The sequence below is a fragment of the Polypterus senegalus genome, chromosome 1, assembly GCF_016835505.1.
Source record: "Polypterus senegalus isolate Bchr_013 chromosome 1, ASM1683550v1, whole genome shotgun sequence".
In the NCBI taxonomy this organism is placed as follows: Eukaryota; Metazoa; Chordata; class Cladistia; order Polypteriformes; family Polypteridae; genus Polypterus; species Polypterus senegalus.
In genome coordinates this window covers 113400389-113419293 of record NC_053154.1, presented here as the reverse complement: position 1 = coordinate 113419293, position 18905 = coordinate 113400389, and the positions used below count along the sequence as shown (strand labels likewise).

Here is an 18905-nt window from a genome sequence, read left to right as displayed (position 1 = left end):
CCGGGCAGGGTGCCAACCCACCACAGGACACACACAAACACACCCACACACCAAGCACACACTAGGGCCAATTTAGAATCGCCAATCCACCTAGCCTGCATGTCTTTGGACTGTGGTAGGAAACTGGAGCGCCCTTGAGGAAACCCACGCAGGCACGAGGAGAACATGCAAACTCCACGCAGGGAGGACCCGGGAAGCGAACCTGGGTCTCCTAACTGCGAGGCAGCAGGGCTACCACTGCGCCACCGTGCCACCCGTATATATTATAATCCATTCATAAATCAATTTTTTCTGTGATAAGTGGGTCTGTACCCCAAATGTCAAAATGGCTGGAGGTTTTTGGCAAGAAAAATCTACATTTCCCAGTTTTCTTCCCTCAACATTTTCATCACAAAACTGAACCTAGGGGTTCGCAAAATAATCCTTGCAGGTTTTCTTTTGAATTAGCTTTTCTTCAGCGTCAAATTTCTGAATGTAACTCTTGCCTTAATTTAATTAGACAGCTTGCTGCACTTCTGTATGCCATTTAATAAGACACCACATACTGTTTTAAATACAAGTAACTTTTAGCACAGAGGAACTTTGTGCTCTATGTTTTAATTTTAGTATTTCACTTATATGGTGTAGGTTTTATCCATTAATAACTTAATTTTCTTAGACCTGCTTAGTCAATTTTAGGATTGCGAGGCCCGTATTGTATCCTTGGCAACATTGGATGCAAGGCAGAAAGCAACCTCAGCTACAGTGCCAGTCTTTGGCATTGGCCTGTGTCTTGCACATAACCATACAGAATGTATTAATTAACATAACCTGAACATCTTTGGGGATGTGGGAGAAAAACCTAGGCAAATAAGATATTACATGCAAACTCCACATAGAAAGTGAGTGGGCACAGGATTCAATCTGATGCTGGACCAATGAGAAAACATCACTCTCCCATCCTAACACTGCATTCTTGTACAAACCACATCGCCATTGAGGACTTAAGGGATTGAATAAATAGATTTCACTAAGTGATAATGAACTAATAGAAAATGGCATAATACCCTGAAAGACAGTGCATATATGAATAAATTAATGAATAATCGATTGCCGAGTTACCTTCCAATACTGGGAAATTTATAATGCATATATCATTTTACTTATAGATCTCGTGAGACGCAAAGGGGTGTTCATTTGAAAGCACATTGACATTTTAGCTACGTTATTTCATTCTACTTTCTGCAGTTACACAAATTTTCAAACCAGGATGCCAGTGTACCCCTGCACTAGCTAAAGAGTCATACAGCAGAAGGCATAATCACAGCTTTAGGCACTCATCGTTGACTAGTTATATTGTCCTAAGTTACTCTCCTTTGTTCCAGCTGTAGAAATACATCAAAATTAAAGAACTGTGAAGGTGTACACTGTAGAATTTAGCTAATAAAGTACACATACTTTGGGCCACCACAGACTCCCAGAATACATCTTGTCATTGCTTCTACAAATTTCTAAACTGCGCTAAAGAAATGTGATTCTTCAGATCTTCATGGTAATTTCTACTACTTATCGTTTTGATGATAGCGGCTGAAACCACGGTCAAATATTTTCAATAAGTTCTCAGTTGGGTTATGATGTCATGATTGAATGACCATGGTATGCAGTTTACATTTCTGTCATGCTCATCACGTTTATTGTTTTGTAGATATTCTTGTCTTGTAGACTGGAAGACTATCATAGATAGATAGATTATGTTACCATCAGGAGTAATATCCTGAAAGGCTTCACTCAGAACTGCCTTTTGGAATTCAATGGCATTTACTTTCACTTCTCAAAGGAATCAGTGGAACTAAACCGTGTCTAAATGATTAACCCAACATTAGAACTGTTCAGTGTAATAAAAAAAGTGTTCAGGTATTCAGACTTCTTTTACTATGCTAGACACATGTACTATTCAACTTGCTGAGAGCAAGACAAAAGTTGACTCCTCTGACCAGGCAAATTTTCTGTCCTTCATTTACTCAAGTATTTTCTATTTTGTAGCCTGTTTGTGGCTGTTGTCAGACTATTTAAAATAAGATCATCAATTCAAAATTGTTTACATTTCTATGCTACCCTTTGTTGGAGTTCTATTTCACAAATCTTTTACTTTCCCTCTCATGATGATTTTTCATCTGACCTTCTCTGCATCTTAAGCGCATGTTGTAGATTATAATTTATTGAAATGTTTGAATTTTCCCGCACACCAGGTTTGTGTTAAAAGAAGCTATTTACTGTGCCTATCTATGGAGGTAGATCATCTACTTTTCTGCTGAATACTTACTTTCTCCCTTTAGCCTCTTCAGTCCAAATTACCCCCTTCCTCCTGACTAGGAACACTAGCTACTGCCTGTCACTCTGGGTTTGACAAGAAATGGTATGAATCATCAGTTATACCTCAAATTAAGGGCAGTGGCAAAAGATGTTATGGAGTCACCACTAAATTGATTTTTCCTGCTAGGGGATAAACATGTAAGGCTGATTTGAGCATTCATTACCTCCTAAACATTTTGATCTACCACAAATGAGATTTTCTGATGCTATATATGCAGGACATACAAGACTGGCCTCATTATCAACATAGCTGCCCTTCAAGCATTCCTTGATGGTGCAACCATATCATTAAACTCACTCAAAGGCAGTAAAAGTCTTTTTCTTAACATCTCCCCTACAGTTTCCTCATGAGCAATTTTTTGGAAGCCCCACAATGGTCCTATCTTTCTTTTCAACACCATACTCAGAACTAATGGGAGACAGGGGTCACTCTTGCCTGGCATGAAATGTAATTAATAATATCAGTGCAAATCCCAGCCACACTAGTTACTACAGACCGCACATCATTTCTGGACCATGGACACCTGCCCTAATTTTACTCAATAATCAGTGCTTAGTTTGCTAGCCACATCCAGTAGATAGGACCTCTCAATGGAAATATGTTTAAAATATACTGTATAAATATTTGGAGGAAAAGACAGCTACTTTTCAAATAGTGACAAGAAAGGAAGGTTATGATTTTTATTACATTTAACTTCCAAAAGAATTACTGTTTCATGCCATCAATCGGCAAAAACTTTACAACAATTTAGAGCCAGCTTTGTGACTTCATGCCTTTGTGGTTATTCCCTAACCATTTCTAAATTACTCAAGTCTGCTTTCCAGCTGACAAAAAAAAAAGCTTTTGACTCAAAAGCTGTAATTGAAGACAAGTTGATTTTAAGCCTGCCAATTATTCTGTTTTGGCTAAATGCAACATTAAATTCACAAGGTAATGCTAACCACAATGTCAAGACATGCAGGTGTCTTTAGCAGTTGTCAATCACCTAGACAGCCAAGGGCACTCCCCTCCACTCGTATCAGACTCTTAATAAGTAGATAGCATTGAAAAATATGACAAAGTGGAGGGAAAAATTATTGTATGTCATCAGACCATGGATACTGACACGTTTGCATTAGCACTAAAGTGTCAAAAAGAAGCAGAAATTAAACAAAAAATTGAAGTTGTTGGTTTCTTTTTCCATTAGCACAAGGCTGTGCATTTTCTGTATGCTTAAATTTATGACTTAATTTCACTTTACACTCCAAATGGTCTTCTACAAAAGCACTTTTCATGCTATTCCCCAACCAAAAACTATAACAACAGAAAGAACAAGGAGTTTGTTTGCTAACTGAGAAGAATTTTGCCCGTTCACTGTTCCGAGGAATAAAAATCTAGGAGGATAATAATATAGCCTAAAGCCCTTAAAATGGTTAAAATCTATTGGTTAAACCTTCATGTTAAATATAAAAAACATCTCCAAGGTGCATGAAGAGGTACAGGGTGTGATCTTGCTGTCCAGTTTATCTTCCACAATCACTAATGGTGTAGTCAGAGGGATTAATGCGGCCAGTCCCACGACAAGTAATGTGCATGAGTGAAACAATTAAGCAAAATGTAGATCTGTTGAATTTTCCTCAGTGGTTCAGCAGAAGGCCCACTAGAAGTGAAAACGGCAACAAAAACCAAAAGACAGACATAAAACAAACAACTTTAAAGCTGGATTGAGTGAAGCTAAGTCTTTGTAAGGGTTGTTTGAGATAGGACAGAACAAACTATGACACAGGCAGGCAGTTGGCACTTTACAAAATGAAACCAAGACAGAACAAAGATGTGGGCAACGTGAACTAAAGCGCCTAGACTTAACACATAAAGACAACAAAACAAGAGCTCATTTTCAGTATCAAGGCATCACAATCTAGATGGGCACCTTTCAAGTCAACAACTGTTTATAAAGTATGTTTAATTATTTTATTTACAACATTACAATATAAGAACATATTTGATAAAAATAGGTCATTCAAGCGATAAGCTTACCAATCCTATTTTCCTAGATTCTCCAAAGTAATGTCGAGTTTAGATCTGAAGGTTTCTTAAACTCCTACTTTCTACCACACTACTTGGTAATTTATTCTATGTTCTCCCCGTGTCTGAGTGGGTTTCCTCCGGGTACTCCGGTTTCCTCCCACAGTCCAAAGACATGCAGATTAGGTGCATTGGCAATCCTAAATTGTCCCTAGTGTGTGCTTGGTGTGTGGGTATGTGTGCATGCCCTGCGGTGGGCTGGCGCCCTGCCCGGGGTTTGTTTCCTGCCTTGCGCCCGGTGTTGGCTGGGATTGGCTCCAGCAGACCACCGTGACACTGTAGTTGGATGGATGGATGTTTATTGTTGTTTGTGTAAACATTCCAGTGATCTCTCCATTTATAAATGAATGCCAGCTTTAGCATATTAAAACAAAGATAACATCCTGAGGTCATACACTGTAGGTCGGGTAAGTACAGAATCGTGGATACCAATGTGGACATGTGGATGAAGTACAGTGCATCTGGAAAGTATTCACAGCGCATCACTTTTTCCACATTTTGTTATGTTACAGCCTTATTCCAAAATGAATTAAATAAATTTTTTCCTCAGAATTCTACACACAACACCCCATAATGACAATGTGAAAAACGTTTACTTGAGGTTTTTGCAAATTTATTAAAAATAAAAAAATTGAGAAAGCACATGTACATAAGTATTTACAGCCTTTGCTATGAAGCTCAAAATTGAGCTCAGGTGCATCCTGTTTCCCCTGATCTTCCTTGAGATGTTTCTGCAGCTTAAATGGAGTTCACCTGTGGTAAATTCAGTTGATTGGACATGATTTGGAAAGCCACACACCTGTCTATATAAGGTCCCTCAGTTGACAGTTCATGTCAGAGCACAAACCAAGCATGAAATGAATTATCTGTAGACCTGCTTCGAGGCACAAATCTGGGGAAGGTTACAGAAAAATTTCTGCTGCTTTGAAGGTCCCAATGAGCACAGTGGCCTCCAGCATCCGTAAGTGGATGAAGTTCGAAACCTTCAGGACTCTTCCTAGAGCTGGCCGGCCATCTAAACTGAATGATCGGGGGAGAAGGGCCTTAGTCAGGGAGGTGACCAAGAACCCGATGGTCACTCTGTCAGAGCTCCAGAGGTCCTCTGTGGAGAGAGAACCTTCCAGAAGGACAACCATCTCTGCAGCAATCCACCAATCAGGCCTGTATGATAGAGTGACCAGACGGAAGCCACTCCTTAGTAAAAGGCACGTGGCAGCCAGCCTGGAATTTGCCAAAAAGGCACCTGTAGGACTCTCAGACCATGAGAAACAAAATTCTCTGGTCTGATGAGACAAAGATTGAACTCTTTGGTGTGAATGCCAAGCGTCACGTTTGGAGGAAACCAGGCACCGCTCATCACCAGGCCAATATCATCCCTACCGTGAAGCATGATGGTGGCAACATTATGCTGTGGGGATGTTTTTCAGCGGCAGGAACTGGGAGACTAGTCAGGATAAAGGGAAAGATGACTGCGGCAATGTTCAAAGACATCCTGGATGAAAACCTGCTCCAGAGCGCTCTTGACCTCAGACTGGAGCGACGGTTCATCTTTCAGCAGGACAACGACCCTAAGCACACAGCCAAGATATCAAAGGAGTGGCTTCAGGACAACTCTGTGAATGTCCTTGAGTGGCCCAGCCAGAGCCCAGACTTGAATCCGATTGAACATCTCTGGAGAGATCTTAACATGGCTGTGCACTGACGCTTCCCATCCAACCTGATGGAACTTGAGAGGTGCTGCAAAGAGGAATGGGCGAAACTGGCCAAGGATAGGCAAAGGAAACTGGCAAAGGCTGTGAATACTTATGTACATGTGATTTCTCAGTTTTTTTATTTTTAATACATTTGCAAAAATCTCAAGTAAACTTTTTTCACGTTGTCATTATGGGGTGTTGTGTGTAGAATTCGGAGGAAAAAATTTATTTAATCCATTTTGGAATAAGACTGTAACATAACAAAATGTGGAAAAAGTGATGCGCTGTGAATACTTTCCGGATGCACTGTATTTTCAATACCAATAGCATACTGATTTAAGTATAGCCAATATACAGTAATGCAATGGACCTAGAATCCTGAAAAAGGGATCTGGCTATGCAGGAAGAATAATGGCGAATAAGACCACAATTATAGGGCATATTCACATCACTAAACTAGCATACCAACAAAGGGCACAACTTCAAAGTAAAATGACACGGACACAGAATTAACAACCAGAGGCAGAATAATGGTAACCTACTAGATCAAGTAAAGAAAATTCAAGATGCCTCCTCCTCAAAAAGAGCAGGAACAGACATGATTCATGAAGCAGAAACTTAGATTGTTAGGATTCATAAGTGTGATGTAGCTTATGACCGCATCTGGCAATGGTCTGTTTTGGGAACGTACTAAACAGAATTCCATTCAGTATTAAAAGTATCACAGCAGGGACTTCTGTACCTTTTAACTATATCCAGGGATCAAGGGTACAGTACAAGACGGAGGTTAATTCAGGGTGAAAGAAGTGTGTTTTTGATGTAAATCCCAGGTGTCAAGGTGTTGTGATTAGATTTGTGTTTGCCTCAGGCAGCCTGCTAGACTACACATTACATTTTAAATTATCTCAAAAGCAATGCCAGGCAAGTCTCACTCAGTCACCTCAGTAGATTATCAGTTGATATCTGCCAGGCTTTAGACACAAAACTTGTTCAAGTACCATCTTGCATAATTATTTAAAAGAAAATGTGAAATCAAAAACTAAGGCAATATGTATTTACTCCTAATTTAATTTAGACTTAGTTGATGCAAACTCAAGTGAGCTCACTTTGTAGTTCATAAAGTCAAATTCTTTCATTTCATGGCACAGAAGGAATTTTCCATGCCAGTGAATCCTGTTGTTTTGTTTGCAGCAGCAGGTAAGCAGCCTAGGCCTTTAATTATAAGGCATAGATCGGGGTTCAGTGGAACAAGGAAATCAATTTTTTATGCATGTTTCCTTTTGCTGATGCACTATCACTATTTTAATACTGAACATATACTGCAAACGTATTATATGTTATTTGAGATATCACTGCCTTGGACCCTGGTTCGACTTTCTGCTAGGACTGCCTTTTGTATGGACCTCTACTGTACTTTCAAATTTCCACACGTCATCTTGCTTTACTTCTGGAGCTCAGAAATTTGAAGACACAAACTATCCAATGTAGGCATGGGATATGGGTGCATGTTTGAACAACACCAAGAAACTACTAGAGACATTGAGCAGAAAATGCAAAACATTCTCCACATTTTTATTTACATATTTTCTGCTTTTTCATCTGAGCCTGTTCATTTCTTAGTGGCTGCATTTACAATTTGCTTTTTTATGCCGGGTTATTTTTTTCCCAGCATCATAGCTACATACTTCTCACTCACTAAAAAAATTGGGTCTAGAGAGCGGACTATTATAAGACAAAAGGACTAGAGAAAGTATTGCCACATGGAATGTTTTTCAAAGGAAAGGTTCAATTTTGTGGGAGGGTATCTTGATGATGGTGTTCAAGCAAAGTCAAAAGGCATTCATCAAAGTGTGAATAAGCAATAAGATAATCACAAAAAGTCATGCAAGTTCAAAATGAATTATGTTTAGTACATCAATGTAGAATTTGTAAATAAACCTTAAAACATGTATAGTTGAAAATCTGCTTTAGAAAACTTGACAAGCTTAAAAATGTATAGTACATGATAATGAATAAATTATCATTATTATGTGCAGTACTTGGCTTGAATGCTTACCTTGAGTAGGTACGTTATTTGTTTGTGCTTGAGCTACCTTTCATCCCCCTTCCCCAACACAATGCAAAAAATTATTTTGTTTGAAAATCCAAATAAATGTAACCGGAGGAAAAATAGTTATCTAAAGGCTGTGACCTTTAACTTGCCCCTTTAGCTTAGGCACACTTGGCTTTTTGATAAAGATAAACTGCATTATAGCAAGATACATGTAACCTCACCAGATAAGATTATAGTTTAGGCACAAATATTTTTTTAAAAATGCCCAAAAATGACCTCTATACTCTCTTATGAGCATTTTATTGTTTTCATTTTTCTTTATTGCTAAACCATGTGAAATACAACTGTGTGCAGAATAAATATCAGTGGAAGAACATAAGAAAAACAGATCGCAGGCTATGTAATCAAAACTGTCTGTAATATGACAGAGCGTGATGCAGCGAGGAGATTGTGCAAGTTAAACTATAATGAAAATGTCAGCAACGCTTCAAAGTAGCTGCACTGATCCTTATCGAAGACATCTCCACTACTGACCCTTTTTCCCTTCCAGTCAGATAAGCTGCTGCACCATATCTCCTGAACAATACAGTTTCATGGCATTGTATTGTCGTCTCGTAACCTGATAGTATCTTAAAAGGTTTAATTCCGAAGGTCAAAATCAGAGGTGCTGAGCCGACAAGAAAATGCACACAACCACAAAATTTCTTAAAATGTATGCGTGCTGGCCTCTCATTTTTATGTACAGTATGCTTGACACTGCAGAACTGCTGACTCGCAGGCAGAGAGCAGCTAGCTCCTTTTCATATTTTTTAATAATGTAATGCAAATGCTGCACCGCATATGTGCATACAACAAGCATATTTACGGTTGTTCACATCCAAAGGAGAAATTTGATTATGTTAGATGTCAGCAGGTGACTAGAGTAGCTCAAATTATTCCACATCGATCTGTCTATCAATTCACACCTGATGCAGAAAAAGTGTGTTTCATATCTCATCTGACAGTCATTTATTTGCTTGTAAAAAGCTTTGGAAGTGAGCAGTGTTCATTTCTTTGTGTATGTGAGAAGGAAGAGGCCAAATCAGCAAGTTACTTCTGTCATTTATTCAGTGCGTTGTTAAAACATGAGACAAATTTAACTCCAATTGTACAGTGTACTTCTTAAAATGATTGGAAGACAAGCATAATAATAATGACCCGGCTTTGCTGTTTTCAGGGAGGACAAATTCTTATTAACAGAAACAAAAAATGGAAGAAACATTCCTTCAATATAGTGTCTCAATTCATCCATATAACATTTTATTTTGTTCAACAGAATTCAACTTTCCAATAAAAAACAAAAAGAAAGAAAAAAGTGCACAGAGATGTAATTGTTCATTGTTTTTGGCAACACGAGAGAACTGTACCCACTCCTATGGACATCCAGTTCCAACTCAAATTGTAGTGAACAATCTGATGATATAATATAGGAGTATTAGTTGTATAACAAAGAGAGAAAGAGATGCTTTTTGACTTCTAGTTCATTTCAAAATCATCCTGTTTACTAGTAAAGCAGGCAATTGCTTAAAACAGCTCTCCTTGGCCAAGCTAAATGTAACACTGGTACATCAGTATGTAAGAACGTAGCACGGTAGCGTTTCATGATTTACACAAAGTATCACATTCCTTGCAATGTTTAAACTTCTTTACAAAATGTAATCTTACATATTAGACTTTTTAATTTAAATAAAACTGACTCTCCTGTACCTGCCATGCTGATGTTGAGTTGGCTGTCCTGTCGATTGCCTCTTTCATGCATTCACTTCACATTAATTTTCAACTTTCACAAAAGGATGTTAGTAGACCTGAATTTTAATTATCTTGTTGTCTCATCTTCCTTTGGATTTCATTTGTTTGCTTTGTAGACCTTGTAAAAAAAAACTCTTAAAAGACACTTCATCAATGTATTCCTGTAATATAAATCAGCTCATATCACAAAATTTTAATAAAGTGTTGGTTACGCAAAATCCAGATTGTCAGCTATTCAAGCGGGCAGCTTTGTACATCAGGTTGGCCCTGTCAAAAAGTTAACTGTGTTTCTACTTTTTAATTATGTTGTAAAAGGTTTCTATTGCATTTGTGTTAAATATTTTAATTAATATGAAAACTACAGTACTGTATATTAACGGAGCAATATTTTTATAATCGAACTAAATGACGCTTCAGACCAGTATGACCTATATCAAGCTATCTGCTCATTTAATTCGAGGTTCTACTTTAATCTCGCAGACATTAATATAGTACAGCTAACCAGAACCAATTTCTAGCGAAAATCACCGTAGACAGAAAACGACTCTGTTATGGCAGATGCGTGTAACGATGAAGACGGCAATATACAAAAGTACTGGGACCAAGGTTTCAATCTCCATTAGAGAATTAGGTTGTCAGTGAGTGGGTAGCGGCATTCCTGCGTGGTTCAGCGCTCTGAGATCATTCAGAGTTAATGCATCAACTAAACTGGAAGCTACCAAGGCATTATCGAGAACGGCGAACTGTATAAACAACTGCACTCTTCTACTCAAATCGAGGGATTATAAAGCGGTGCCTTTAATCGCCCGTTACGTAATGTCTATACATGAATCATGGAGCGCTTCTTCAAGTGTGCGATCTAAATAATAAAATTAACGTGTCACCTGCGTTTCCATTTCTTTTGCAAGAAGCGTACTTTTGCGGGTTGTCTGGTATGTTTTTTTTCCTTTATTTCATGGTGATGAAATCCAGCATATTATTTCTCGTATACATATTTTGCCGCGCTGGACATTTGTGTATATTCAGCGAATAAACTGAACGATGAACCAAAAGAAAAAAAAAATTCTCTTCGATGAGTGGAATAAAAAAAGAAATGAAAATCGCATACTTTGAATAATGTATTGTGTCACCATCAACTTACGTGGTGGACAAGAAAAACGGAATACCAAGTGGACAGCTGCTTGACCAAGGAGCAAAGTAACACGCTCGTGTGTTCTGTCTGCGACCACCAATTTTGCAAAGAAATGTGTCATGACTATTTCCGGTTGAAAACTACTGAAACGGGACTGAGAAAATAATGGTCAGAGAAGAAATGTAATGAAGCCTTCAGATAAATCTATAACAAATATAACCGACACAATGTAAGGCACTGAGCTATTTTGTGCTAGAGGATATCGGGTAATACATATTAATCTTAAAATGTTAAATGTTATATCATGTTTGAATAACCCTGCATACTCTTGCGTTATGGTTCAACCATCAGTTTTTGCTTCTAACCCTTCGCCCATAAACGGCTGAAAAGGACTGAAAAATGCGAACATGGTGAGACCTAATACAGAAACCGGACTGCACACTCGCCAACGCAAGATGAAAAATGAAACCCCATTTCAGGTGTCAGATCGGCGGAGTATGATTTTACATGAAATTTTTTAGACGTTCTTGTCAATGGTACAGAAATGCTGCATCTGGGATTATAAAACGGAGGTTTCAAGTCGAAAACTACAGTACTTAAACAGACGAGCTTTGTGAAACCGTACTCGACAATTATTCAAAAGACGAGAGCAGACCGTTTTAGTGTCTCCGCCGTGCGGTGCTGAAAGGACAGCGACGTGCACGGATCCAGGGTGGAGGACACGACCTGTTAGATGCTGCAGAAAATAGAAACACTGCCTTTTTACTTGTATACATCGTCGACTCCCCTTCATCGTCTAACTCTTTTTCGAAACAAAGGAGTCAAAAAACTATGAAGAGCTTAATGAAACTTTGGCCTTTACGAAGATAGAATTAACATATGCAATCATTTTACCATTTCATGTACAAATGCTGTGTTACATACAGTAGTATACCTCAAATAAAAACATCGCACCTGTGTATTCTACTCTAGTAAACACTGCGGGTGAATGTTTAAAAACGCTTTTATGCATTCGTGAATGTACTGATTAAATGCTTTCATCTCGAATATACATTAAAACTCATGGAGATGTTAAAGCTAAATCTGTACGTGCTGGATTTCCGAGCAGATGTGCCAAAAGCAAGCATGATGTACAGGCATAAGCACTGTTTTCTCAGACGTTCCAGCTTCCCGAAATTTCCATTCCCTTCCCCGGTCATCCTCAGTGTAGATTTTTCGTATTCTGGGTTTTCTTCGGTTTTCTCTGGCAGCGCCATGTTTCTTTCACCTCCCAAAGAATACATTTTAGTACGATTATTGACTTTAAATGTGTGCGCAAGTGCTGCACCTAGTAGAGTGGCCTGGTATACTCTGTTGGCTTCTGATCTACACCCTCAACAAATACTGCAGACCTATGGTACTGCTCATGTGAACAGTGTCTATCCGTTTCATATACACTAACTGCGCCTACCAGAAACTGTAGCTGGATTACAGTGCGTACTTGTGTGTATGAGTGTTTATCCTACGATTGTCTGGCGCCCCGTCCAGGGATTGTTCCTGCCTCTCTTAGGATAGTTGCCGGGATAGACTCCAGACTTCTCGAGAACCTGCCATGTATAAACAGGTTTAGAAAATGGATGGATGGATGGAAGGTTGGATGGATGGGCGAGTTAGTGATTTTTTTTTATCTGTTAAAGCTCATACGCAATGACATTAACGACTTAAAATGCTCAAACTTTGAACCGCTGCCGAAATGAATGCCCCAGTGTAAAGAAATTTCACTTTTACAAATACTGTACAATAAAATCCAGTTTCTCTCTCTCTCCTATATAAATGAGTATATGCTGAACTTTGCGAACATATAAGATCTTTCCAGGCTTGCTCCAAAAAGTTGATTCAACATCCCAGCACAAATTCAATGCCCAAAGCTGTTGTGTTGCGGTTTATACTTTACTTATTTGCTCTTAATTCACATTAATATTGGAATCCGGCATTGCATCGTTAATACACACTGGATGCTTAATGGTCCACTAGGATATTATCAATAAATGACAAAGTCCATTCGTATAGAAAATGGACAGATAGAAAGTTGCCAGCACAGAAATATCTGAACGTACATCATATGTGTGCATAATGTATTTAATTCTATTTACATTCGTATTTCCGTATAGAATTCAGTGTCAGGATATCTTAAAGCAAACGCAAAGCGGAAACATCCTTGGATGGTGCAACAGTCTGTAGTAGGCCACTCTTAATCACATGGTCAAGTTTCAAGTCACTAGTAAAGAAAGCCTAGCTCTCAAGTCTTTGGGACGTGCAAGGAAACCAACTTAGCAAGAAACCCAAAAACACTGGGACAACATGTAAATTTGATACAGATAATGACAGGGGCATCGTTTGGATCCAAGACCTGTAAGGCATCAATTTATATATCTAAAGAAAAATTAAAACAAATTTAACAAAATTACGTGCTAAGTAATGTCACTGAACCAATGAAAACAAAAAAGGGAGACTACCACCCACCCTTCCCCGAATCCTCCGCAGCACAGCGTTCTGCACTTCAAATGCCCCCGTGTGGAAAGATTGGAGAAATTCATTGCACCAGCTTATTCAAACTGGACTTATTCAATAAGCAGCTGGAAACGTCACTTTATACAGTACAACTTTTCTCTGTAGAATAGAATATAATTAAGAGATAAAGTAGCATAATCTCAAACCCGCATAATCCAACTCTGTGACCAACCCGTCAGTTGTGGGCCCACTCGCACAGACTCGATGTTCGGGCGTGAAACTGGAACCTATGGAGGCTCGATGTTTACAGCGGCGTTGACGACCGCGCTATAAAAGAATAAATATCTTCATAAAAATAAATGAACAAACGGTTTAAACTTTGGTTGCCTGCAGGTGTTTTGCATTCACTTACATCACACACAATTCTTGAAAGTTATATTTTACATATAAACTATAAATAGCCGCTGTCCTGCAGATTCAAATTAACCTTTGCGTGATTCTTCCCATACATGTGCTTATGCTCAACTTTTTTGCATCTGTAGTATTCTTTAGACATTTACTGATAATGTAAGAACGAGAAACGTCATCTGGTAATCCTATGTTTGAAGGTTACAGAAAGAAATGTGAAAACCGTTCATGCTTTCCATCAATACCATCATTTACGTTGGTTTCTGTATAATCGTCAAAACATACAGCTATATGCATTACAGTTCATTGATACCTACTGTATGTCTGCTCAACAAGTTATTAAATCAATGACTCAATGCGAAAGTCAAGGAAAAATGTCTACCCTGGAGGGTAAATTGAAGACAGTTTACACCTGCCAATCGCTTACAAAATGTTTAAATAAATACAAAAATGCGTCTGGTGCTGAAAATGCACCGGTTATTTTGTGCTCCTATACGAACTATGATAACCCCAATACAACAAGTAAATAAAACGGAGTCGCATGTGGCGTGAAAACAGAAAATAGATAACGCCTCACGTGTAAGTTTAATTGGCAACTCTAAACGGGTCCCGAATGTACGCGTCTGCGTCCTACGCAGGGTTAGTTCTCGCCCTGTGCCCAGTGCTGTTAGAGGTAGGCACCGGCTCCCCGCGACCATGAAACGGATATGCAGCTTAAGAAATCAATGGATGATAACGTACTAGTCACTAGAGACCACAAATGAACCTGACACATATGAGCATACTGATGAACATGGAAACGATGTGTGTGTGGATGTGCAGATAAAAAACTACAAAAATGCAGACGCACATTTAAAAAATAAAACAATAATACACCAAGAAGCCAAAGTCCAAAATTTACAAAACGTTTTCTTCCTTTTTCGTCATTAGCGATTTTGAGAGCACAATACTGAGTTTTTTTCGTGCTGTCATATATGCCCTGCTTTAAGCGTGTCGTAAAAAAGTAAAACTTTTTATTTCGGATGGCTGCACATATTCCAGACACAGTATATCTACGTTAAACTGCTCGGAAACCTCCATTCAGAATGTACTTGGATACTTTCAATTTCCATCTTTACAAAACCCGCAGCTGAAGCACTTTTTAAATATACAACACGGTGTTAACGCATAACATTACAGGCGAGTCCTAAAATGACAACCCGTACTTTTGATACTAGGTGTGTGCCCGGAATCATCCAAACTGATCGAAAGAATCACTTACCTGGTTGATGTACAAGGAAATGAGATTCTTCTCACACGACCCAATTAGTGTTCCGTTATGCAGAATACGGCGATCTTCTCGATACATTCTTCTGAAAGCGAAATTGATAGAATGATAAGATGTAATGACACCAACATAAACCGTGCAATGTACAAAAGGATCCTTTACTGCTTGATTTCCAGATAAAAGAATGCCGTTATACTAAAAAAAAGATGAAAAATAAACAGCACTACACTGGATGTGCGCAAAGTTAAAAACATAACGGCAACTGCATACTGACCTATAGTGGCTGGTTTTCAGCATCCTCGAAATGTACGTTCAGTTCGTAAATACTTAAGAAACAAATGGCCTCCCCGCCGGTATCCCCCAATTTGAAACGTTCCAGCAGCCAATGAGATGTTTTGGCCCTGCGTGCTTTATACACTCGGTCTTCGGACTGAAGTCGTTTACTTCGGTAATCAACATCAATCACTGCTCCTTATTCCCACATTTCTGCAGTCCGAGCGAAATGCTCTTCCCCGGAGAGCAAATTAGGATCCTTGAGAGCCACTTGGAAGTTAAGAGCGGCTCCTGGAAGCGTCGGCACGCAGCGCTAATGTTTGCGATACCCTACGTGAGGGAGAAACATTAAATGACATTTTTCATTAAACATATGAAACGCGGCGACGAGCCTCAGCCAGGAGACGTATTAAATAGCCGTAAATCTGTCACCAGCCCAAGAAATCGCTATCATGGCCTCAAAGCATTATTAAATCGACGAGCTCTCATGCAAGGTTTAGAAGAGATAAAATGCAGCCTTTGAGTCTACAAAAATCATTAAGTCAGAATTCGGTGACTCAACTCAATTTTACTGAGATTGAGTTCTTTTTTTCAAATCAGTTGTGGCTCTCTATTCTAGCATGCATCATGATACTACTATTAAAATGATGTATGCATAATATATTCAAAAATAAAGTAAAACAAATGTTAAATTTGTTATGCCAATGAAAGTTATAATTTTTTTTAAACAGTAAGCTATTCTTCTCCAACAACAAAGTTATGCTGGGCATTTAAATGTAGCATCTTAGCGTTGCATTCTTATCCATTTCAATTACTTTTCGGTTGCTGAATTTGAATGACATACAATTTATAACTGTATCCACAAACATGAGGACCTACTAAAACAATGGACTTTGTACCTTATCCTTTGTCCATTTTCTGTAAGAATCATTAATTATCTCAGTAGACTACTGCTAGTGTTTATTATTCAGCCTATTATGCACCCTTCAAGGTATAAAAACATTTGCCCTACTGACATCCCTCTACTACCTATCAGTTGCAATTTTCAAAAATGCTATTGCTGACATATACTATGGAAGAGTTTGAACTGTACCTCTCATATACACTGCAACACCACATATATCAGACAAATATGGCCGGTGTCCAACAGAAAGCAAGTCACCAGTATGCAGCTCTAATCCTCTGCATTGTGACAGTACAGTAGGTAAACCTCCCAATTTATAGGGATTCCACTGTTCAAATCAGCGTAATCAAATTTTAGGGTTATGTATTCCACAGCCTATGCTGCTGCCCTGGATGGCATTACAGCCCAATACAGGGCACTCTAACACACAATCAAACTTGGTTCCTCAATTAATCTAGCCTGCTCATTTTTGGAATGCGTGAGGAAAACTTCTGCACCAAGAAAAACTCAAGCTGACATGGTGAGAAATATGCATATTCTATACAGACAGTGACTAGCTGGAGATATGAACCCAGTGTCCATGAGCTAGCTACTGTACCATCGTTCTGTCCTGGCTGGATTCAGTTCTATTTTTGCATAATATTTTCATCAGACTAGTTCAGTTTGTAACAGGTAGTCATGATGAATGACACCATTTTGCATGCTATGAGTATGCTAAAGGAATTAATGTTGAGACCAGTGGGACTCCCCTCTCATTATCGAGTAAATCATTCCAAGGTCTTGGGGAACTTGTAGATAGAGTTTAAACCTAGTGTTCAGTTTAATTCATTACTGTAATGATATTGTAAATGAGCCTTTGCCTTCTTAACACACTAGCAAGCATGTTTGAGAATAGGCATTAAGGTATTTTTATTATTTTGGGAAATGATTCTGAAATCTAAAGTTAAATGGCTGACAATATTGATATACTGTATACTGTAAGAAAATCATTAATATGGTGTTAAATGCAGCAATATTGTGAATCTCTTATGGGGACTGATTTACAGAGCGCAATGTTCAAGGGTTTGAGTGTAACACCCATTTTCCTCCTCCACCCTCAGCCAGTAAGATCATGATCTAGACAGGAGTGTCGAACTCCAGTCCTGGAGGGCCGCAGTGGCTGCAGGGTTTCATTCTAACCCTCTTCTTAATTCGTGACCAGTTTTTGATGCTAATTAACTTCTTTAGCCTTAGCTTTAATTAGCTTGACTCAGGCCCCCTTAGTTGTTTTTTCCTTAATTAGCAGCTGGACAGTAATGAGACATAAACAAGCAGAACATGACCAGCTCACCTGTACCCATCCTTCCTCTTCCGCTTATCCAAGGTCGGGTCACGGGGGCAGCAGCTTGAGCAGAGATGCCCAGACTTCCCTCTCCCCGGCCACTTCTTCTAGCTCTTCCAGGAGAATCTCAAGGCTTTCCCAGGCCAGCCAGGAGACATAGTCCCTCCAGTGTGTCCTGGGTCTTCCCCGGGGCCTCCTCCCGGTTGGATGTGCCCGGAACACCTCACCACGGAGGCGTCCAGGAGGTATACTGATCAGATGCCAGAGCCACATTATCCAACTCCTCTCGATGCGGAAGAGCAGCTGCTCTACTCTGAGCCCCTCCCAGATGACTGAGCTTCTCACCCTATCTTTAAGGGAAAGCCCAGACACCCAGCAGAGGAAACTCATTTCAGCCGCTTTTATTCACGATCTCGTTCTTTCGGTCACTACCCATAGCTCATGACCATAGGTGAGGGTAGGAATATAGATCGACTGGTAAATTGAGAGCTTTGCCTTACGGCTCAGCTCCTTTTTCACCATGACAGACTGATGCAAAGCCCACATCACTGTGGACGCTGCACCGATCTGCCTGTCAATCTCACGCTCCATTTTTCTCTCACTCGTGAACAAGACCCCAAAATACTTGAACTCCTCCACTCGGGGCAGGATCTTGCCTCCAACCTTGAGAGGGCACTCCACCATTTTCCAGCTGAGGACCATGGTCTCGGATTTGGAGGTGCTGATTCCAATCCCAGCCGCTTCGCACTCAGCTGTGAACCGATTCAGAGAGAGCTGAAGATCACAGCCTGATGAAGCAAACAGGACATCATTTGCAAAAATGCAGTGACCCAATCCTGAGTCCACCAAACTGGACCCCCTCAACACACTGGCTGCATCTAGAAATTCTGTCCATAAAAGTTATGAACAGAATCGGTGACAAAGGGCAGTCCTGGTGGAGTCAAACTCTCACTGGAAATGGGTTTGACTTACTGCTGGCAATGCAGACCAAGCTCTGACACCGGTTGTACAGGGACCGAACAGCCTTTATCAGGGGGTCCGGTACCCCACACTCCCGGAGTACCCCCCACAGGATTCCCTGAGGGACACGGTCAAACACCTTTTCCAAGTCAACAAAACACATGTAGACTGGTTGGGGAAACTCCCATGCACCCTCCA

The 18905-nt window shown here is 39.6% G+C and overlaps 1 protein-coding gene across 3 annotated transcripts in view; it reads right to left on the bottom strand.

Moving 5' to 3' along the window:
- schip1 (schwannomin interacting protein 1) overlaps positions 1-18905 on the bottom strand; it is a 1049948-nt gene that overhangs the window by 1024870 nt on the left and 6173 nt on the right. The window contains exons 1-2 of one of the 3 annotated variants that reach the window (XM_039756470.1): positions 15524-15726; positions 15244-15334 (exon numbers count right to left, since the gene is read on the bottom strand). In XM_039756470.1, coding sequence (XP_039612404.1) covers positions 15244-15334; positions 15524-15546 — 114 coding nt within the window. In that variant the 5' untranslated portion in view covers positions 15547-15726. Of the gene's footprint in view, positions 1-15243; positions 15335-15523; positions 15727-18905 lie in introns of those variants that run through there. The other 2 variants (XM_039756476.1, XM_039756460.1) reach the window with 2 other exon arrangements.